The 24689-nt window shown below is 38.6% G+C and overlaps 1 protein-coding gene across 1 annotated transcript in view; it reads right to left on the reverse strand.

Moving 5' to 3' along the window:
- Positions 1-11884: 11884 nt before the first annotated feature.
- The window catches only part of LOC140242401 (mitogen-activated protein kinase kinase kinase 4-like), a 35991-nt gene continuing 23186 nt past the window's right edge, over positions 11885-24689 (reverse strand). Inside the window, exons 18-25 of the mRNA XM_072322137.1 lie at positions 23193-23540; positions 22432-22505; positions 20995-21111; positions 16322-16481; positions 15453-15572; positions 14603-14715; positions 13626-13805; positions 11885-12671 (exon numbers count right to left, since the gene is read on the reverse strand). Of these exons, the coding sequence (XP_072178238.1) occupies positions 12633-12671; positions 13626-13805; positions 14603-14715; positions 15453-15572; positions 16322-16481; positions 20995-21111; positions 22432-22505; positions 23193-23540 (1151 nt within the window). The 3' untranslated portion in view covers positions 11885-12632. The remainder of the gene's footprint in view (positions 12672-13625; positions 13806-14602; positions 14716-15452; positions 15573-16321; positions 16482-20994; positions 21112-22431; positions 22506-23192; positions 23541-24689) is intronic.

Consider the following 24689-nt stretch of genomic DNA (forward strand, 5'->3'; position numbering starts at 1 on the left):
GTTCAATGGTAAAATTTTGATTGAAATCGGGTAAAAAATAAGGAAGTTATGACATTTTGAAGTTTCACTAATTTTCCAGGAAATAGTTCTTGAACGGTCAATATGAATATGTAAAAATGGCAAAGTGAGCATGTCATCCCCTCACAACTTGCCATTATAGTTTGTACAAAAGATTTTTGAAATTTCCAGTTTTTCATTCAAACGCAATTATGCCCGAGGCTCAAATCCTGGTATATCTTACTGATCACTATTCTGAAGTTATCCAACCATGAATAACATCATGTTTCAGACTTCAATGACAGAAACATTGAATTTTCATCATTTTTTTTTTCTTTTTGTACATGGTCAATGGAAAATTGTGAGGTTATGACATGGTTCACTCACTCATTTGCATATCCACTGTAGAAGAACTGTTTTGCAGAAATTAACAAAACTTCAAAATATAACTTCCTTCAATATTGTTCATCCGATTTCAGTCAAGTTTTTACCATTGAACTCGTAAGACTTTACTCTTTCTTATCAGAGTAACTTATTTTGGACTGGATTTCCCCTTTAAAGGCTTATTCCTTAATGTGGATGTGGGCTGTATGTGCAACATCCCATCTCCCTATGCATCCATCATAACACTATCTCCAAAAAGTGTCATTTTCAAATGATAACGTTTTTAACTATTACTGCACTTCTACATTGTTATCAAAATAAGCTCTGGCTTTACAAGTCCTTGCATGAAGATACAAAATATATTGTCACCACTTATGATTACTGGTCATTTACCTTTGCTGCACATACCATTTTTATGTAGTATATTCAAATTCAATGATTTTCCATTCCTTTTCCTTCTGCTGATTAAGGAGCTACATATGTAGCGACAAGTTTTCTGATCCTCAAAAGCCCTGCTTGATTCATCTACAAACACTTGGACTCTGCTTTTGCCAATGATCTTACAAATTTGTAGGTGTGCCTCTGGCAAGCTTTCTGGGTTGTCAGACAGAGTTATAAATGCCCAGTGCTGAATATGAGATTATTATTATTTTTTTTTTTTTTTTTTTTTGGGGGGGGGGGGATGAAATGGGGGTAAACATTGTACTCCGAAGATGACGGTATCTGAACTATAGATCTCATGCCAGATTGCAGATTTGGGGCACATCTATGTGCAGCTTAAGCTACTGTAAAACAAAGAACGTTCGCGTGCATTTTAATTTCGCGAATTTCATGAGCGGCAAGAATCGCGAAATTAAAATGCATACGAAAGTTCTTGCCTACACAATAAGCATTGGATGCTAGTGGCTAGTTACGAAAAATTCATGCTGCAAGAAAGGCTGTTGGCTCCAATTCGCGAAATTTTCATGCTGCAAATATATCGTGTTTTACAGTAATTTCTTTTTTCGCATCCGCACCAGCCATGTCATCTCTCTTCTGGAATCTCTTTAAAATGAGCTAAGAGTTGCTTTTGCAAGGAAACACATTTCCCCATCACACCCATAGGGCCGTCCCTGGTGCAGTCGAGCATCGACGCACCGCAGACCCCCCGTAATGCGTTACAACGGGCGGCAAAAGGGTCGCCGGGTTTACCGAATGGGGAAATTTGTGGCCCGTGACCGGTGGCCTCGAGTGAAGCTGAAAGGACCCGCAAAATGTTTCAGTCACGCTGCACCATCTCAAGCGAATACAATGATGATAATCAGCTCTGCATTGGCTCTTCTTGCTTTGTTTTGCTTTGGGTTTATCACCTTATCCCCTTGGCACCCCCCCCCCCCCAAAAAAAAAAGAAGAAAAATACTCATACAGTCAAAAAAATCAAAAACAATAACAATAAAAACATATCCTGAAGGCAGACACATATTTATCTGTTTTCAGCTCATACTAAATACTGTTTCTATCAATATACTATTTACATATTTTGTTGAATACTCACAGACCTTTCCAACAATACTTGCATAATAAACATTTCACTCTTTCATTTATGCGCCTACATCAGTTGTGATCGCAGAGTTTGCTATTTTCTATGAACTATGTCAATACTGGTGAAAAGGGCAGTGCATTTAAGTGTCGTGCATTCTTTTAAAAAAAACCTACAGACAACCTCCCACCCTTCCCAAGGCAGTACACAGGAGTAATCGACGTGGCTGTAAATTGAGCGGAAACGTCATTAAAAAAAATTAATCTCCTGTTTACCAAGGCCAGCAAACAGTGAGTGACTTTTGGGAGTCACTAGTCTATGTGTGCAGACCCAACAACTATTGTTTTGAATCTCAAAAAAAAAAAATAGAGAAATTAGCTGAAAAAGAAAACCACAGGGTTATAAAGTTCAGAGAGTCATCAAAATATTCCAATACAGCATTGATTACAAACCTCAAAAAAATCTTCTCAGTCAAGTGATTTTACAACCTGATATTTTTTATATAAATAGGGTCAAATGACCAGACACACATATTTTCTTGAGTTTTTTGTTCCTTTATTAAACTATGCCTAAAAAGCATTGTCTAGACATGCAAATCAAATTCAAGCCTTTCAGTCCATGGACAAGAACAAGAACAAAATAGGTGAATGGTGCACACACACGTGTCAGCATGCATTCTTTACATTGGCTGTCTATTGGCATATGCCACGAGTTGCATGCATTTCATACACATTCGAAAAGCACTTCGTCTGTGGACTAGATCATCACTACCTTTGAGAATTTGAATCAGAGGAAATATTTTCTTTGTGAATTCAGAAAGAAGAAGGAAAAAACAACAACAACACAGATCTCTTAAATCAAGGCAGAATCTTATATAGAACTCGCTTCAGTGGGAAGAAGGAACACCTCTGGCCGAGGAAGGTCAGGAACAAACAGCTCTGAACTTGCTGATCCAACATCAAGAGGCTGATGTCGCCGGGGAGCTCGGAGAGGACCGCTTTCTGACAAATTTTGGATAGATTTGCACTTCCACTATCAGAAACAAGGAGAAAATATCAAATAGGAACAGTCTTGCTGGCAGACTAACTCGAGCCCACACATCAATACCTGCTCTGAAGGTCACTTTCAAAAGCATGAATGTACACTGCCTTCCTATGTTCAAGACAAGGGAGTCCATTAACACTGGAGAATGGTGACATGTTTGTTTTATCAAACCCACACCTGTTTTTTGTTGTTTCTCTCATCTTTCAGCATGAATGATGCTTCATGACAGTGTCACAGACAGCTGTATGCACTCTGTGTATCATAAGCACCTGCACTAACCGGCATAAAGTGTCAGCTTGAGAGCAACTTTGCCACAAACACACACACACAAAAAAGCATAGGAAATTTACTTCACACATTCAAAGTGTGACAGATCCGTTAGACATAGTCCAGCCATATTAGAAAACACAAAAGTCTGTAATGGTCCCTGCAACATACTTCTCTTGCTGGTGCTTTCAGATGATGTAACATTTTTAGAAAATTTTCAAGAAGATCTTGTTGCCTAAATTGGACAGACTCTCCACGATAAAGCTCACACAGGGCCTATACTTACAAGCTTGATGTACGTAGAATACACTTTGGCAAACTTTCCTGGTGTAAAATTCACACAGAATTTCATTCTAAATTCAAACTTAACCCATTGGAGACGAGTCCTGAGAATACTCGGGCAGGTTTCTATGGGAAATGCTTTTTATAGCAAAATCAGTCCATCCTCAACGGGTTAAAGATTTATCAGGTACATCAAATCTCATACCACATACTAAACTGGAGCCAACAGGGTAGCTGCCCTCAATGGAACTATTCTAGAGTTTCTCACATTTGCATACTATCTTAAGTTCAATGTATATAACCTTTAACCCTATAAACCAATTTATTTATCATATCTGATATGAGTCAAGGAGTATACCTTACAAAACGTGAGACAATCTGTTGTAAATGTGCCAGTAATACCAGACACAGACATGCCCCATTTATCAAGAACTTTTAACTCGATGTGTGTCTGTGTATCCTTTCTTATCTATCCAGTTTATTGCTTATCCAAAGAAAAACATATTATATGATTAGTGCATCATAAATCAAACTAATGGCTGCCGAACCAATCAAATGTTTCTACAAGTTGCAGGCACCAACAGCGTCAAAAGTCATTATGTCATTAAACAGAGCTTCCCCTTTTCTAGTACAGAAATATAAATAAAAATAACATACAGGCACCATCATGACTATAGTTAGTGTACAATGTACAGTAGTTCAAACATTTAGGGTGACTTGTAAAAGACTATAAATCTTATGAGAGTCCTGAAGTTTAGTACCCCATTGAGATAATTACACCACTCCCCCATACTCCCCCCCCCCCCCTTGCTCTTGTACTCCAGTAGCTATTGGTAGGATAAGGGATAATACTTCTCAACATTTAATTGTCCTTATAATTTTCCCTAAGGGTAGTTATCAATTACATTTATTGTTCCCACTCCCCCCTCCCCATCCAAAATAAAAATTCTAATGCCTCATAATGCCATAAGGAATAACTGTCCTCAAAAGTTATTGCCAGAGGGAGGATGCCTTCTGCACTGCACTCCCATGAGGGATGAGACTGCAATTCTCCATACCGGCAAAGCACACAATGAACGAATGCTGATAGCTGGGAAGATAAAACTGTCAATAACAGAACATTTTTCTTGAAATGTCTTTTTCATGGTCTTTGCCACTCGAGATTAATGCAAACTTCCGCACATTAACTTATCAGGCACATACTTTTTCCCATCTTATCATTTCAAGAAATAAATATATAAATATATAAGTATATATTCATATATTCATATATAAATATCTTTATCTATGTTATCATTCTCCTTCAGAGTACACAAACCAAGAGCCATGGCACATGAACTCAAATGACTTCACAGACAAGCCAGAACATAACATTGCAATCAGAATGTTTGTAAAGCTCATGAAGCCTGTACTACCAGGTGCTGCTTCCCAAGGAAACAGGTCTCCTCCATGACCCTCCCCTCCAATCCAATCCAACCCCCCCCCCCCCTTTTCTTCGGGAGAAAATAAAAAAAAATGTTCATTTGGTCCCTTGTGAATTGTGTATTAAAGGGATGGTACAGTATTGGTGGAGATGAGGATTGGGCTTTTAACTTTTTGCGAGATACCAAGAAAGTACTTATGAAATAGTACAGAGCACACCATTCTAAAATGAATTCAAAGTTTATATGATGAAAATCGGTTTTGGAATGGCCGAGACATCAAACAACAAAGTAAAACAAAGCAATTGTAATAAAAGGTGGGTCCCACCTTATATTACCATAACTCGGCCATTTCAAAACCAATTTTCATCAAATAAATGTTGAATTGCTCTTGGAATTACATCCTCTTTCACATTCCATTAGAGGTTTCTCATTATCTCACCGAAAATGCCAGAAATCTAAAGTTAGGTCTCAACCAAAACTCTACCATCCCTTTAAAGGTATCTAACACCCGGAAAATAACATAAGCAACACATTGTATGCTCAAATGTTTGTGCGCTGTGAGACAATTCCAAATGATTATTTTACCACCTGTGACAGGATTCAGTAGGTGTAGAAAAAGGTGCTAAACAGAATTATTACCAGGCTGGTTAGTTCTGCTGTGCCGAAAGGACAAGCATACAAAAACGAGGTGCTCTGTTTTCAATGTTAAATTCCCCAATTCTGTCATGGGTCATGAAACTGGATTTGGAAATGTGTTTTGACCATACCTATAAAACACTTCTTCAGCAAAAACTTATTCTCTGGGTGGTGGTTCCCTTTGAATGTCAACTTTTTGATAGCTAAATATAATATTATATGAAAATATATGATATAATTCTTGGGGGGTTCTATAAACTTTGCCATAACAGTACTTGCAAAAGTTATATGTCTTATTCATATAATCATGAGTATTTTTTTCTACTTGCATTTATGCTTTTATTTCCTTTATCTCTCTTTTTGTAAGACAAATGTGATCATCTGGTAAAAAGCATGAAATGTTATCACAACAAATAGAAAGCAAAAATTGCTCACAGTTCTGCACCTCCACTTTTACATCTGTGAAGCACATTTCAAGCATCATCAAAAAATGTTCATGACCTTTTTTTTTTTCCGAATAGCTCAAGACAGAAAAAAATGGCAGACATCTCTCATGATAGTTCTATGTATCTTCATCTTTAGTGGGAGGTATCTGTGTTGAAGACAGCCGTGGTCACACTGGCATAACTTTACAAAGTTTGAAACATCAAGAATTCTTCGCAAAGTTTGCTCATCCGTTCACACTGCCAGCTGAACTTCTCAAAGGTTCAGTTCTGGAAGTCTGGGTCACTGGTGCGCATGTGCAACAAAGAAGAAAGCGCGCACCATCTGACAGCTATTGATTGTTACGTAAACAATCCTGATGAGCGTGTGCTTCTGAGGCACCAATGCGAACAGGCAGTCGACTGGTCTCATGACAAATGTTGTGAAGTTTCAGTTGCAAGCATTCAGACTGCAAAAAGTTTGAGAAGATTTTTGGAATTCTGGAAATTTGAGTGGGAAGTTTCACAAGAATTTTTGCAAGTTCAGCTATTGGAAGTTCGCGGTCACACCTGCAAAACTTTGAGAACTTTATAAAGTTGGCAAAGTTTTGCCAGTGTGACCATGGTTGATGTGTCTTATTTGGCAGTTACATGTACATGCTTAGAGTAAAATTATCTCAAATATATCAATGTTTGATCAAGTGTGCACTTTTTCTCTCATTCTTTTATTTAGGCAAATTTGAGAACAAGAAAGGCTGAAAACGTGAGGCACATATTGGTGCATTGCATTAATATCTGCAGCTGCTTTAGAATTAAAATAAGTGCAACAATTTTTGACCACATTTTCTCTTTCACAGAGTAAAAAAATTGTGCAAACACCAGCATTTCAGTGCATATACTTTTCTATCTCATCTTAAACAATTGAAGGAATAAGAAATCTGATGTGTTTTGGTGCATCTTTACCTTAGGCTTGTCCAGAGGTATGAAACACCAGCAAACCAACATTTGCAGTAAACCACTGCTCGCCGTCTACAAAGTGTGGTCAAACATAGCCCATTATACGGTTGTTCATTCATCAGAATTCAAACTGAACAATTTACCCTCACAAGTAGAAGAAATAAATGTAACTAAGTTTGGAGTGGAACTATTCACATTCCTCGCATTAATCATCTTTTTCTGATTCACTCCCGACGCTCCAAGATTCGAGCAGCAAGCCAAAGTAGGTCAGGTTACACCATGCTCTGTGGAATACTCTGGCGTGTGCCAGCCAGGCTGTACTATCCACACATCTTCTATGATTACACATAAAGGCCATACCTACAGAGCGCTACCGGAGAGTCTCAACATATCATTTCCTCACCAATATAGATCCATACCTAATGTTGCGGTTTATTAGCATGAAACGTTCTCCGAGGACTCGATGACCCCATGGTTGATGGTTGATGAGGTGATAGCCTCATTTTCTCAGGCAGGCATGCCTAAAGAGACTCGATACCTAGGTCCATTTGAGTGATGGGATGTAAAGTGCAACCCCTCTAGTTTTATCAAATTGCTGCTGCCAGCACCTACCGCCAGTCATTCCATTCTAGAAGTTTCCATACCATTCTAGAAGTCTCCGTACCATTCTAGAAGTTTCCGTACCATTCTAGAAGTTTCTATCTTGCCTTGATGCAGTCCCAAGGTCCTCTCTGATCACTTGAATAGAGTTTTGCTTATTCCTCTTAATAGTCACAAAAATGTAGATCTATTGGACAGGTATAGAATGAATCCTACTGGCCACGAGTATTTTACAAACCCGAGGGTTTGTCAAAACACCTAGCCTGGGGTTTGACCAATACTTCTGAATGTGTCCCTCTCCTGAGCCTGACCAGCTGAATACTTCTACTAATAAATCCAATGTGAAACAATGCACAAACACACACACAAACACAGAACATATCACAGTTCTTTGTCCTTCAAAGTGCACAACACGCATTGCTTGAATCAGTGAATCAGTGCTATAAATATATTCATATGTTCTATACTTGTACATGGCGAGTGGGATTTTAGAATTTGCACAGGTGTAACGAATGCAAAGCTTGTCAGTCTACTGTGTTCCACATGTGTAAAGAAAATATGTGGTAATACTGAATTTTTGTGCCCGGACTCTTGATACGCCAGAAAATGTATAAAGATATCTTATTTACAGAATTCAGTGAACTATTACAACACATGACTACATTACTCGAGAAACTGCTCACACGTCATCAAAGTAGTCGTGCATATTTCATATTTTGTATACAGTACATCAAAAATACACATCTGAGCTACTATTACATGAACTATCCCCTTCTGACAAAGGGTTGTTCAGTCTATGCCCTATTTGCCATGTAACTTGGCGGGATATGAATGGAGCTTTTAGTGTATTTTATCCATCCATCTCCCATGTGTTACAAAAAAAAAGAAGAATGTATATATTTTGCAAATGAATATCTTTGAATTTAGATAAAACTGTGCCATGCAAGCAAACATGCACTTTGAGAATGAGTAACATCATACTGTCAGAGTGATTAGAAACAGTAAAGAAGCCAGGCAAAATCATCATATTCTGGAGCAGTTTACAGATGCACATATCTTTGAGAAGCAAACAAAACAGCAACCATTGATGGGCTTCATTGCTTCGATCTTGTTCTCTGAATGACCTGTAAATGTCAACGCTAGCCAGCTACTACAGGCAGAGTGATTGCAAGACAAAGAATATTGCACTTACTCCGTATCAACCTCTAAACGTGCTTATCTACTCTTTCCTCAACCAGCTACTGTACATATCAACATGCATTTGCTTTGAAGTGAAGCACAAGGAAATACGATCTTCATGTCACACTACAAATGTATACCCTCTCGTTTCTTTCTCACCTATATCTTTCTCTTTCTCACTATATCTTTCTCTCTCCCTATATCTTTCTCTCTCCCCTATATCTTTCTCTCTCCCCTATATCTTTCTCTCTCCCCTATGTCTTTCTCTCTCCCCTACATCTTTCTCTCTCCCATATATATTTTTCTCTCTCCCCTATATCTTTCTCTCTCCCCTATATCTTTCTCTCTCCCCTATATCTTTCTCTCTCCCCTATATCTTTCTCTTTCTCCCTATATCTTTCTCTCTCCCCTATATCTTTCTCTATGTCCTATATCTTTCTCTCTCCCTATACCTTTCTCTCTCCCATATATATTTTTCTCTCTCCCCTATACCTTTCTCTCTCCCCTATCTCTCTCTCTCTCTCCTATATCTTTCTCTCTCCCCTATACCTTTCTCTCTCCCCTATATCTTTCTCTCTCCCCTGTATCTTTCTCTCTCCCCTATATCTTTCTCTCTCCCATATATATTTTTCTCTCTCCCCTATACCTTTCTCTCTCCCCTGTATCTTTCTCTCTCCCCTATATCTTTCTCTCTCCCCTATATCTTTCTCTATCTCCTATATCTTTCTCTATCTCCTATATCTTTCTCTCTCCCTATATCTTTTTCTCTCCCTATTATCTTTCTCTCTCCCCTTTGTTTTTCTCTCTCTCCTGTATCTTTCTCTTTACCCTTATCTTTCTCTCTCCCCTTTGTCTTTCTCTCTCTCCTGTATCTTTCTCTTTATCCTTATCTTTCTCTCTCCCTATAATCTTTCTCTCTACTCTCTCTGCTCTCTCTTTATCAGCTCTTTTTTTTTTTCACCTCTGCGGACATTCACAAAACAAAACTGAGAATGTTCCGAAAAACTTTCAGGTAGATATTCATGTTTTACATGCATCTCAACAGGTGATAGACATTAGAGAATGAGAGAGGTATGCAGATTCTTTTGATAGGAAAACTAAAGAAACTTTTACGTAAGTTTCAGGGATCCTCCAGCACAGTCAGGTAGACATGGCAACTCTGCTTCTCTTTCACTCCCCCCTTTCATATCGACGTCTGTCCCTTGCAGTGGACAGTATGCACTCATCCCTGAATAAGTCGGCTCCACGATCACTCCTTCGAGTGGCATACATTTTTTTGATCGTAGCACGAGGGTGCAAGTCAGAAAAGCATGGTGGTTGAGAAAGAGATTCTAGACACACACACAAAAAAAAAATACACTATTTACATGATATACATGATACTGCACTATGATTTCCACTGTTCTCATGCATGATTTATGACCGCCACAGTCGCTGGGACGTGGACAAAAAAAAAATATGATACAATAATCATGAGACAGAAAGGAAGAAAGCAGGACAGTCAAAGGGTATCATTTCTCCCTTGTACCCGAGAGGACATTCAGGCTAGGGCTCCATACTTTTTACAGGTAAATGCCCACTGAAATCACTTGCCCAGAGGGAAGTTTCATTTTGCCCTGGGCGAGTGGGCAAGTGAGTTTGCAGTATCCAAAAGAGTATGTGCTCAAAGATCACTTGTTGGTTGGATGTTTGTGTTTAGTCTTCCGTTTATTATACCTGAAATGCTGAAGACTTGATGATCAGACTCTACATGGCAATACTGTATACAGTATACATTTTGTAGGCATAACATTAAGCAATTTGAAATGTGCAGGACAGTTCTGCGAGTTGTTAAATTTGTGCTCAAGTAGCACAACGAAGGAATAAGAAGTAAGCATAATCCCCTTTCATGAATCAGTGTTGGCAATTTATGGTCTTGGAAATGATAAACATGGCATTAGTTTTACAGGAGGCAATATTTTGGCATGACATTCAATTTACAAAAATATCAGGGAACTTGCACAATTTGGGCAAAAAATAAAACCACCACAAAATATATATGGCATATACAGTATTCTGAAGTTAGCATTAGCCTACAGGGACAATATGCTGCATTGTTTGAACTGTGTGCATCAGGAGATCACAGGGAAAATATGAACCTTACAAAAAATTATTAAATCCCTCTAATTTACACTCCAATCGCCTTGACAACAGAGCAAATGGCATGGTCTCTGTCATCACATGTCCAGTCACAATGGTAGCTACTCAGGTATTTTTTTTCCAGCACAATTTGAATTCAAATTTCACCCAGTGTGTCCCACTGGTAGTCTTGGGAAAATTTAACGCACTGCTCAACCCAACGCACTAGATGATCCAACTTGTCTGAAACAGGACAAATCAGAGACTGAGAAGATCTCCTTCAGTTACCATGGAAACACGGATGAGTTCATCCCGCCCAGAACCGAATATGCTCATCAGGTGAAAATATCATGCCAATGGAGCCTTGGCCCCAAGGGAACAACAATAGTGCACAATGATGCACCACAGCCTTAGACTGATTAGAAGAGACCTGCAGCCATTGGAGGATATACATATACCACAAATCACTTGGAATATTTCCACTCCCCATGGTTGATTTCACACTCAGGCAGGCTAATTGGAAATGTGATGATTTTTTTTTCTTACTTCAACTGCCATCTTCATATAAGACTACAGTGTTATAAAGAGAGCTTGTGTCATTAAAGACTTTATACTCAATCATCAACCGTGAAAAAAAAATGTGTCAAGAAAGGCAAACTACGATCTCATTGACATTTTTAAAAAGTATACTGAGAACTGAGCAATGAAATGCACAGAACAAGGCAAGCACATCCAATTACTGTAAGGATCCTATCCACTATTCACAACCCAATTTTAATATCTTATCATCACAAGTGAGATAAATGAGGGGGGAAAGATGATAAAGATGATGATGCAAAAAAGATGGAGGACAAAAAAGAGAGGATAAAGAAGATGAAGATAAAAGAAGATGAAAATAAAAAAAGGAGGAAGAGGAAGAATTCCTCTTCAAGAGCGAGGAGGAGGAGGAGGAGGACAGAAGTAGGAGGAAAAAATAAAGAAATTTGTCCTACAGATATGCAACAAGATACACATGCAGGACAGCATGAATCATAGTTTCTGCAGATGAAATGTATAGAATATACATTCATGAATGTCTTAGCCTCATGGTCCTCCAATGAAAAGTCCTGATGCGAATCATTGCCACAAAAGTTTGCAATACTGGCAGTGATAAAAGCCACACGTGACACCAAAGAAGGCAGGAATTGTCGAGGACAGTTATTAGAAGCTGCAGTCGCACGAGAGAACCACAACAACGCTTGCCGCGTCTACGTGTACACCGTACCGTATTATACTGTAGACTAAAAGATAAAATGTTGTCTCCCCGAACAGCTTTGATGCTCTTTCACACTTGGACTAATATCAAATCAGCGTATATCTGTCCTGGGTAGCTCTACACAAGACCAAATAACATTTGCACAGTATTTCTGTTTTTTTCTTTTCCTTTTTTTTTTTTCTTTTTGGCTCACAAATGCCATGCATACATGATAGTAGTCTCACTTCAAGACACTCCTTCCAACAAACAATATTCTGTACAATCATAAGTCATAACAACTATACAATCAGAGAGCAGCACCGAGCCATGTATTGAAATATTTGAGATATTGCTGATCCTACCTCAATTTGTCTCAAAAATGACAACAATCAAGAAAAAATTCACACAAATATTTTTTTTTCTCGCAACGACTGCGTCGTCAATCGTAACAGAACGGACCTGAGTCACACTGAACATCAGACTTATAATTGGTGATTGATTGGTGAATGTGAAATGTATAGGAATCACCCGTGGTCGTCAATAGAGAGCAGTCTGTCACCACTGGCCGCCTAGTCCTCAATCTCCCCTTCGATTACTTCTCCTGCCACCTACGATTAACATTCAGGAAAGGGGCAAAAGAAATCATCTTTTTTATCTTATATATCAGCATGGCTTTTGGGGCACAAAAACGAGAAGTGTTCATGTACATCAAATTAAAGGAGATATCCAGTCCAAACATAAGTTTGTCTGATGAGAAAGCGTAAAATATTATGAGTTCGACTGTAAAATTTTTATCAAAATTGGGTGAAAAACAAAGAAGTTATGACACTTCAAATTTTTGCTTATTTTTCAGGAAACAGTTTTTGAACAGTTGATATGAATATGCAAATGACAAAGTGAGCATGTCATTCCCTCACAACTTGCCATATACATGTAGCTTGTACATACAATTTTGAAATTCAAACTCTTTTAAATTGCTGCTCCAAATGGGAAACAGTACCTTTAAAAGGATGGCATAATGTTGGTGGAGATGAGGATCAAGCTTTTAACTTTTTGTGAGATACCAAGAAACCACTTATGAAATAGTACAGAGCATACCATTCTGAGAGGATTTTTTTTTTTCTTTGTTGAAAATTGGTTTTGGAATGGCTGGGACATCCATAAACGAAGTAAAACAAAGCGATCATTATAAAAGGTGGGTCCCACCTTTTATTAGAATCGCTCTGTTGTGGATATCTCAGCCATTTCAAAACTAATTTTCATGAAATGAATATTGGCTTCCTCTTGGAATCACATGTTATTTCCTATTTCATAAGAGATTTCTCATTATCTCACCAAGAATAGTTAGAAACCTGGGGACTGTTTCATGAAAGTTGTCAGCCCTGACAAGTTGTCAGTTTCAGTAAAATCCTTGGTTTTGATTGGCCGAGATGCTCTGCGCATTAGACTGTTACTACGGTAACTGTCAGAGACTGACATCTTGTCAGGGCCGACAAATTTCATGAAACGGTCCCCTGAAGTTAGAACTCAACCAAAACTATATGATTCCTTTAACATCCTACCTTGATGAATGGGTGGTTGAGCAGGTCGCTGGCGCTCCAGCGTCGGTGGGCTTCGTGCTTGAGGCAGTGCTTGAGGAAATCCTGGCCCTCCGCGCTCATGTTCTCGGGAATGTTGGGAATAGCGCCCTCGCCCACCTTGTACATGATGGTGTACTCGTGGTCGTAGTCGTGCCATGGTCTCTGAAAGTGGCAATTTTAATATGCACAAAACATGGCAATTCACCAGGGCACATGATAAAATGGTATAAATACAAACGATTAGTATACATATTCTACAATCCTCTGGACTCTGTTACTATACCCAGGGATGATACTGAGGTTTTTTTGAAAAAATCTGAAATCAAAATTTTCAGGTGATTTTGATACATGAAAATAGCAAAATGTGTTACAGACTTGAGAAAAAAAATCTGAAATCAGATTACAATCTACAGAATATCATGCCTGTATTCCCTGAGAAGCTCACTGTACAATTCCAAGTATACATCTTGACATTTTCTATTTTATTCAATTTTACTGGTTTAATTTTCATGACCTGGTATTATTGTTGGGCAAAATACATTTAGGAGGGACTTATGACAACTAGAAACTTATCACCTAGTAGCAGTGGTGGTGGTGGTACGTATAGTATTAGCAGAAGAATAGGAGGAGGAGGAGGAGGAGGAGGAGGAGGAGGGGGAGGGGGAGGGGGAGGAGGAAGAGGAAGAGGAAGAGGAAGAGGAAGAGGAAGAGGAAGAGGAGGAGGAAGAGGAGGAAGAGGAGGAAAAGAAGGAGCTGTAGTTATTTCCTTTTCACTGTCTTTTACAGCTACATCACAGAAATGGACTTCTGAGGGGCTGCCGGGTGAAGATAGGGATGAGTTATTAACCCATTGAAGACTAGTTGCAGATACACTCAGACTGGTGTCTGGGATATGTGTGTTATAGCAAAATCAGCCCGTCCTCAACGGGTTAATTCTATGAAGATGGAGCCCCACCCACCTTGCCGGTCACCATCTCAATCACCACACAGCCCAAGCTCCAGATGTCAGCCTGCCTCCCATAACCTTCCTTCCCCTTCCCACTCTGAGTGATCACCTCAGGGGCCATGTACGCTGCAAAGGGAAAAGATTATCACAGACACATGTTTGGAGTAGTCAGGCTATTCTCACTTCAAGACGGGCATTTCTATTCTTTTTTCTAATTTTTTTTTTCCTAATTTGATTTTCAATTGGAAGCTTTATGATATGATCTATCAGTTGAGACTTTATCATTAAAAAAAACTTTATTTCTAAATGTAGACAGACTGAAGTTCCGTGCTCATAAGCTTGTTTCTGAAAGGTTGACATCATTGAAGAAAAAATAACAGAACTTTAAAGAACTAATAAATACTACTATTAATACTAAGATAATAATAATGATAACAATTAATATCATTATCATCATCTCAATAGTATCACTAATGATAATAATATAAATCTTTTCTTTTGTTTTGTTTATCTCTATTTCTAAGTCAGTCAATTTGAACATTGAATGGACTTCCCCTCTAAACAGTGACTTACTGGCTTCATACCATTGCAAGCAGAAAACAAAGTGGAAACTTTTACAGTAAACTTTTACACTCCAGAAAGATTAATTTTTGTCACTAGGCCAATTGCAGTGAACTTCACTCTCGTATAACTTTGTGGAAAAAGATGCCATTGAGGCACAACTTTCGTCAGCACATTATTGTAAGCTTTTTGTAGAGCTAACATCATTCTCGTGTTCACACTTTCACCATCACAAGGGCAGGGAGTTTAATAAATCAATGAACATGAGAGCCTTGAGACTAGACTAGGGTGTGAGTTCCCACCTGCAGTGCCCATGGTGGTGTTGACCTCTCCGTGCATCGTGGTGTGCGTCTTGAGTTTGATGGCGGCGCCAAAGTCTCCCAGCTTGACGTGTCCATCGGAGGACAGGAAGATGTTGGCTCCTGGCGTTCGTCATATCAGGAGGGAAAATTTAAGACAAAATCAGATTTTTCTCAATACTCTGCACAAGTAGAATAAACTTACAAAAAAAAAAAAAAGAGAGAGGCAAATTCTTAGAGGACATGTACACTTAAATATTTGATGGTCTAAACACCATCTTACATTGTGGAGGGCCATTTCTGCTGGCAAACTAATCTTTGATCAACTTATGACACTGTTGGCTGTCTTGCTTCCTGATCACGTTAAACAGATAATCATTGCTTCAAGAGTACATGAATGTACTTCATTTCGTGATTTATGCATCATTCAAATTCAGTATCATGATATCAGGCATAATTTCGCGGTGTACTTCTACGGTCACCATGTGATGCTGTGAGCGTGCGGCAGACTGTGTAAAGATGGTGTACAATCGTTATCTTTGATATCCTGGTGTATAATGTTGTGACCATGCAACACACTGTGTAATAATGGTGTACTATTTGAACCTTGATATCTCTGTGTATAATGTTGTGATCATGCAACACACTGTGTACTCTTGGTGTACCATTTTTACTGCTGATGTCTCAGTATATTCTGTTGTGATATGGTGATCAATCACATAACACACAGTGTACTCACAGTGTACCATTTTTTACCTCTAATTATGTCCTGGTGTATGATGTTGTGATCATGCAACATACTGTGTATTCGTGCCAGAGTAAAAAGTTGTTATCAAGAAATACACTGTGTACTGATGGTGTAACATTGCTACCTTTGATATCCCGGTGTATAATGTTGTTGTCGTGTAGCACACTGACAGCAATGGTGATCTCCCTGGTGTACTGACGGATCATCTCTTCAGGCAGACCAGTCTTGGCCACCTCAGCGATGGTGCCCTCATCACAGTACTCCATGAAGATGAGCAGCTCCTCCTGGTGAGAGAGTTTGGTATCCATGGTTACACAGCGCAATCAGGCATCACATGGGGGGGGGGGTGGTTACTTGTGAAAACTCACTTTTATGTCTTAGCTGCTGGTTAATTCACAGTGGTTCAAATGGAAATGCTTTATGTTTTGGCTGACTTCACGCATGCTGGGTGAAGCAAACAAGCTATATGTAAAACTTTGACCAACACGCTAATTTCTTGTCTTACACCACCTCTCTGGCATCATCTATCATACACCAGCATTAATACACTATTTCACAAACAACACATTTGGTAAAGCACCATTCTTACACCTTCTTTCATACATTAACTTCTACACATCTCCCTTACATACATCATGCGTCTTACATGTTTATATACACTGTACATTAACACCTCTCATTTACCAACTAAACATCATCACCATTCATACACCACCTCCCATACACCATCCTTCCTACACTATCTTTCCTAGATCACCTTCCCTCCATCAGCTTGGAATATCATTTTTCATGCAACACCTTTCACCTGGCACCTTTCACAAAACACCGTTTTTACACCATCTTGCACATACATGTGTATGTCACTGTTCATGTACAGGCAACTCCCGTCATTACTAAATCCTTGACACCGCTAGCTTTCTTTCATTATATTGAAATTTCATCATAAATGAGGGGAATTTTGCACCATAGACTTTAATGATAATAACTTTGGGACCTGAATTTTAACTGTGTTGTAACAAAATTTTGTGTTTGTCGTAACAGGAGTGCCCTGTAGCTCCTTTCATACACCACTCTTTATACACACTACCTCTGATGCACAACGTTTCACATGCCATCGCAAGACTGGAAAAAAAAATGTCCGTCTCTCAAGACCTACAATCATTCCTTCTTGAACAATCCATGTTATCTCTTAATTGCAGTTACCAGTATGCTAATTTCAAGCAAGTTCATGCACGTGCAATTTAGTGATGTTCTTTCTAATGCAATTAATGGTTGATTCCATGGTGCAGTATACAGCAGTACATTATATATCACATTATTCTTATCTCCCTTTGTATTTTGAGCCGCACTGTACACAATGATGATCCAGGTCACCAAAAGTTCAAAAATTTGAGAATTATCTTCTTTTTCTTTTTACTGTCTTTGTTTGTAATCCCAAAGAGAAAAGTAAAACGATTTTTTTTTTTTTTTGAGAATGACTTCTGGCCATTCTTAGGTGACTTGCAAATTAACATAAAAACACTTGATTTTTTACTGTACTAGCAATTACACAATATATAGACCTCCCAGTACCTCTCCTTGCAAAAATGCTGTTTGTTTTGTTTTGTTTTGTTTTGTTTCTTGGGGGGGGGGGGGGGAGTTGTTTGTTTGTTCATTTGGGTTTGTTTCTTGTTGTTGCTTTGATAGACATGACAATCAAGGAGAATAGAGGGGGTTTTCTGTCTTGTTGGATTCAATTTTACATTATGAGATTTGTGACTATAACTAACATCTGAATAATCAGAATAGAAAAGAGAAATGGTTCCTAGAATTTGATCTGAATGGCAATGATGTCTGTGATTTCAGGAATTTGGCATTTTCTGTGTTTACATGCCTTACATGTATGATGACATCACTTTGCTATGACATGGAACACTGCTCCATACAGGTGAACGACACTAATATGAATGTGAAAAAAAGGGAGAAGTCAATTTGGTGATAGATGCCTGACATGATATATTTTCAGTTTTCAAAAGATGACTAGAGCATGTGAGACAAAATTCTGCACGGTAATCTAAACGGATGGCAGCTGCTGACAGAACACATGATCACATCAGACGAATGTGAAATACGTTCATCTGACATCCCTTATGGACCACACACACAGACACAGACACAGACACACACACACACATTCACATTCACATACACATACATATACACACACACACACACACACCTACACACGCACACACACATACACATACACATACACATACACATACACACACACACACACACACATACACATACACATACACATACACATGGGCCAATAACCACGGATCATTAAAAATCATGGGTGTGGCTGCCACAGCGTAAGATGATACATCACAGTACAGAGAGATCATGAATTAATTTGGAAAAATCACATGATACACAAGCACAATGAACTGTAAATCATCTTCTCACTTTGCTCTGCTCTTCAATGACGTGTTGTTTTTTGTTTGTTTGGTTTTTTGTTTTGTTTTGTGGGTTTTTTTTAAGTATTTCTGTATGATTCTGTTCCTAGCTACTGTAGCATCAATGCATGTGGAATGCACATAAGCACATGCAATTTCATTAAAAAAAAAGAAAAAAAGTATGTCATTCAATAAAATGAGTTTTGTTGCTAAAAGCTGGAAAAAAAAAATACAGCTGAAATGATGTGATGAATATCAAAGGTTGGCTACTGCATATTCACCTTGGGGGGCGTTTCATGAAGGAACTTGTTGGATAAAATGTCCGACAAGTCAATTATATCCGACAAGTTCAGAGAAATCAGCCAATCAGACTAAAGAATTTCTCAAAACTTGTCAGATATAATTGACTTGTCAGATATTTTATCCGACAAGTTCCTTCATGAAATGCCCCCCCTGGTGTTAGCAATCAGATCAAACAACCCACACATGCACTGATAATCTTTCTTGAGGCAGCTGATCCCATGAAAAAGTCAAGCAGCATGAGTTTCAGGAATGATCAAACATTCAGTCATTCACCTCCCATGCACATACAACATGCCGCAGACAGAAAAAGAAAAAAAAATAACAAGCCATATGCATGAGGGGCATTACAAGTACTGAATGCTCTTTCTCTCTCTCAAAGATAAGTTTGAGTAGCCATGGCAACCCTTACATATTGACTCCACTCCTGGTGATTGGGCGGACACTGAAAGAGAGGCAGGGGCAAGGACTTATAGTGCTGCGACAAGACATTAGTTGGTGCAGTCAGTCACAAACGAATTTGAAATATGTGACCCGCTACAACAAAATGGTCCTAAAGTCGGGTGAGGCCGATTATTTGAAAATTGCATGACACAATTTCCTAATCTTTCTGCTTTAAATTGATGTATAACACATCTTATAAAAATAATCGGCTGTGGAGATATCGATGTTTGAAAGAGAGCATGTCGAGACGTCTGGGAAATCACTGTTTCGAGAAAAGCGCCCTAAAAGATCTCCTTGCGACGTAATCACGATCAAAGGACACGCAAGTCAGTATTCACCTCCGGACAATAGAAGGTAAGCCCTAGCAACCCCCGAAGTGCTCATTCAAACACAACGTCGGCGGTCTCCTCACCGACCAATCAGTGACCAGGATGCCAGGAGAAGCGGCTGGGCATAGCGCACCCTGCCAGCACGCACCAGTCAACTAGGCTGTGTGCGAGCTTCAAGCTTTGGTTAGCGGCAAGCAGCAAACTGACCAATGAGATCACTCTGGTCGTTGTTAGGGGCGGAGCCTATCTGTGGCGCTCAATCCAAATGTTCGAACCAGTTTCCTTCATTGAAACGCCAAAAAAACATGGCCCAGAAAAACGCTATTTTTTTGGTCTTTCCTTTCATCATTTTGCTTCAAAATTTCGACAGACGATAGAAGACATGTCAGACTGTAATAATATGTCAAATTCAGAAAATCGTAAATTTTGACCAATTTTGATGCTCTGACTTCAAACTCGATTTTCACGGCTTTGACCGTGCGCGACTTTAGGACCATTTTGTTGTAGCGGGTCACATATAAACAACAGCAAGGGTTGGAGGGAGGACATCAGGCTGGATGGGGTTGAAATTACCTCTCATGAGTAGCGGTAGCAACGTAAAACCGGTATATGATCCGACTATCTAAAGTCTGATCAAGTTGACTTTAGAAAATGGACTGGTATTAGTTTAACAGGATTGTTATAGTTTTATTAATGTTAAACATAAAATAAGGAAGTTACAGAAATGCTATCTTTTGATACAAACAGATAAGTATTGAATTATATATAATATAAACATAAATTACGTAAATATATTTTCTTTCCAATATGAGGCAAAGGTAGTCTGAAAAGTTAATCTCAGCCTTAATATGCTTATGTAAAAAAAAGGTAAAAATGGCCAGTGGATGAATCTCTTACACCACGTTGATGTAGCTCTACACCGACATCACCCCTTCATCAATCCATGTTAATTTACACTATAGTTAAACTATTGCACTGTACAGTAGCAGTGGGGCAGATGAAGAGGTTGTTGGATAAAACTCTTGAAACCACTTACTCTGTGTATCTCAACACCATTACACTCATCATCAATCAGTGTAATCAAAATTCATCATAGTGCTCTAGTGTCACGAGGGCGATTGTACGTTAAATATCTGAACACTACTTACCCCGTGTATCTCAACACCATTACACTCATCACCAAACTGTGTCATAAATAAAAAATAAAAAATAAAAAAATCATCATAGTGCTCTAGTGTCAAAATGAGGGTGATTGTCCATTAAATCTCTCAAGCACAACTTACTCTGTGTATCTCAACACCATAGTACTTGACCAAGTTTGGGTGCCGGATGCCCTCCAGGTTTTTGATCTCATCCGCAATGTCTCGTATCACCTGGTGGTCGTTCCTCTGAAAACGCATCTTTAATACAAAGAACAAAGAGACAAAGATCAATCTATGTTTGCATGACCTGTAGATTTTACTGCCAAAGCTGTTTGCAATGTTGCACTGATTTTTGACAGCATTTCACTCAAAGAAATGTTGCAATCTGAAATTGCTCATAAAGCATTCAGATGTACTGTGGACGTTGATATTTCACAGGATTAATTTTTTCACATTGAGCAGCTCAAAAAACATTTTCATGGGTTCTTGAATTCACGCTGCACATTCGTCAACCAATTCAAAATGTGCAGAGAAAATCATGAAGATATTTTTGCGGGTTTTAGAATTCATGCTAGCTACAAGTAACGCGAAATATGAGTAAGTAAATGTACCGTAAAAATATATGCGTTTACAGTAGGCAACAAATGGGCTAAATGTCTCCTAAATATATCAGAAACTCCAAATATTCAAACACTTGTTGACAGAGAATGAGATACACATATGCCTGCAACTCAAGGTAACACCATTTTTACACCAACCCAAGTTCATGCAGATTTCTTTTTTCTTATTTTTTTTTCAATTTTTTTTTTCTTCTTTTTTTTTTTTTTTGGGGGGGGGGGGTCACTGTAATTCATGTATTTGTAAGAAGCCATGAAGCATTGCATAGTTGTGTTTTGTTTCGTGCAAGTACTGCAAACACAGAATATCTTGCCATGTGAACATTTTCACACAATGATCACAGCAAGGCACCGTGGCAAGATAACTATTGCAGGTGCTTTGTTTACACTATTTTTTCTTACATGTGAACAGAAGTGCTGAATGTGCACTCGAATTACAGTACATTATATTAACACATACTATTCTTTTTTTCTTTTTCTTTTTCTATTGGAACACCTAGTAGCCTAGTCTGATTTATTGGGGATGTTTTTGAGCAAGATTTGTGGTTAATTGTATTAGTTCTGACTGCAAAATTTAAGTCACACACTAAGGTCATGACAATTTCATCTCATTGAAGGGATAGTATAGTTTTTTAAGATGGGGTTGCAGGTTTCAACTTTTTGTGAGATAATTAGAAACCACTTACATGAAATATAAAAGAGCATACGATTCTAAAAGGAATTAAAGGTAAGCAAACCTTTCATTAGGACCACTTTGTTTTTGGATATCTCGGCCATTTCAAAACTGATTTTCATTACATAAACTTTGAATTCCTCCTAGAATTGTATGGTCTTTAATAAATCATATATGTGGTTTTTAATCATCTCTGAAAAAGTTAAAAGCAGAATCCCCAAATTTCAACTAAAACCATTTTATATCATCCCTTTGAAAGATCTTCCACTTCTACTGATGCAAACATACCTCCTTCACAGCTAATGTCTCCCCAGTATTCATATTGATGCAAGAGTAAACAGTGGTACCAAACTGGCCTTCACCTGAAAGAGCAAGTGGCAAGAGGTACATGGAAGTAAACATTCTACTTCACAGCACACGCTCATATGCATTGTCACTCCTGATGATACCACTGGTACCACATGAAATAAGCACCATAAAGATAGCGCCAAAATCACCAATAGTATGTCTGGATGAGTTGCAGTAAGACCTTTATTAGGATTACACTTACAGTCATCACAATTTATCATTACCATGTTATACCCTCTGAAACTGCTCTCAAGATGATTCAATGTAATGACTTGTGACAAGCATGCAGCAATTAATGCCACATAATTAATTACGTATAACAGTTATTATAGATATGCCCATCCATACTACGTTGTTTTACTGTACAGCACAGGGAAATGGGTGCAATACAATAGAAAATGTTATCAACATAAAATCTACACTTTAACTGCATATCTATAATTACAATTGACATTACTTTCATTCTCTATGTATTACACAATCAATATCATCATTACTATCACTATCATCATTACTATCATTTAAGGCAGTAGTAGTAGTAGTAGTAGTAGTAGGAGTCGATAACATTATTCTTTTTTTATCATTTTCGTTATTATTTTCATCACTGTTACTATTATCTAAAAAAAAAAGTAATAGGAAGTTTTCTAAAATCCATCATATGAAACCGTATCATCAATAACAATAATTGTGTCCACACTCACCAATCTTGAAGCCCCGCTGCCACCTGAAAGTCACCTTCTTGCAGTTGATGTTGACCACCTCCTGGTTGTGCTGCTGGTCACTCACCCTCCCGATCATGGAGCGGCTCTGGAGGAGGGTAGTGCGCTTCCGCTCCAGCTCCTCGATCTCGCTGACCCGGCGGGCGATGCTGCCACGGGCGCAGCCGGCCGGAGTGCCGCCCGCCGACGTCGACCCGGCGACGCCCGCACCGCCAGAGGGCGTGCCGTCGACGTCCCGGGAGAGGGTACGAAAGACTTGGGAGTGGCCGGCAGGGGCGGAGCAGAAGGGGTTGGGACTGGCACGCCGGTCGTACCGTGGAAAGCCTGGATCTGATCAGTGGAAACACATAGATGGAAGAAATACAATTATACCGGTATAGCCAGTCTTTATGGCAGATATGGATTCTGGGCTTTTTAATCTGAAAAGTTCATCTCAGCCTTAAAGGGATTGTATTGTTTTGATTGAAACCTAACTTCAGGTTTCTAACATTTTTTTTGGTGAGATAAAGAGAAACCTCTTATAAAATATGAAAGAGGATGTAATTCCAAGAGGAATTCAACGTTTATTTGATGAAAATTGGTTATGAAAAGGCTGAGATATCCAAAATAGAGCAATCCTAATAAAAGGTAAGACTCGCCTTTTCTTACTATCACTTTGATTTACTTTATTTTTGGATGTCTCGGCCATTCCAAAACCAATTTTCATCAAATAAACTTTGAATCCCTCTTACAATGGTATGCTCTGTACTATTTCATAAGTGGTTTCTTGGTATCTCGCAAAAAGTTAAAAGCCCCATCCTCATCTTTAAAAATACCATACAATCCCTTTAATACTGAACAAATATTGTAGGTGATTATTTACAGTTATGAAAGTGTCATTATGCGTTGTTCAAGGGCTTTCTTACGGAAAAAAAGGAATTTTTTATACAAATAAGAACTGATGAAGGCAGAGACATCCCAAATTGCAATAAAGTTTAATCTCATTGTTACATTGGAGCTATCCATAAGAACAACAAATCCCACAAACATCATTTATTATTCTTCTGTCTGTGGATCGCATGTGGTTACATGAGTTAAAGAATTTAAACATTCACTCATGACAGTGCCTACACAAATTTGACAAGCACTTGCCAGATGCGTTTTAAAATCTTGGCATAGAAAGATTTGCCAAAAAGCCCACATCTTTCCTACCGGACTGCAGCACAGCCTGCTATGGGCAACATAAAACGATTTTAACCATGCACTGCATTTCAGAATTAAGACAAACTAAAATAGTGGAATCAAACAAAGACAAGCACAGGTCATATTCATATCCATACCTACTTTGTAGCCAAGTACTTAACATCAAAACAAATAGTGCACTGCCGTTACAAAGAAGTCCTCAGGACTGGCGCTTTTCTTTCGTTATATCGAAATGTCATTACAGCTGAAGAGTAAAGCATAAAAAGATATTACAGATGGTAACTTGGGGTCTGAAAT

Source organism: Diadema setosum, chromosome 19 (assembly GCF_964275005.1).
Source record: "Diadema setosum chromosome 19, eeDiaSeto1, whole genome shotgun sequence".
Lineage (NCBI taxonomy): Eukaryota > Metazoa > Echinodermata > Echinoidea > Diadematoida > Diadematidae > Diadema > Diadema setosum.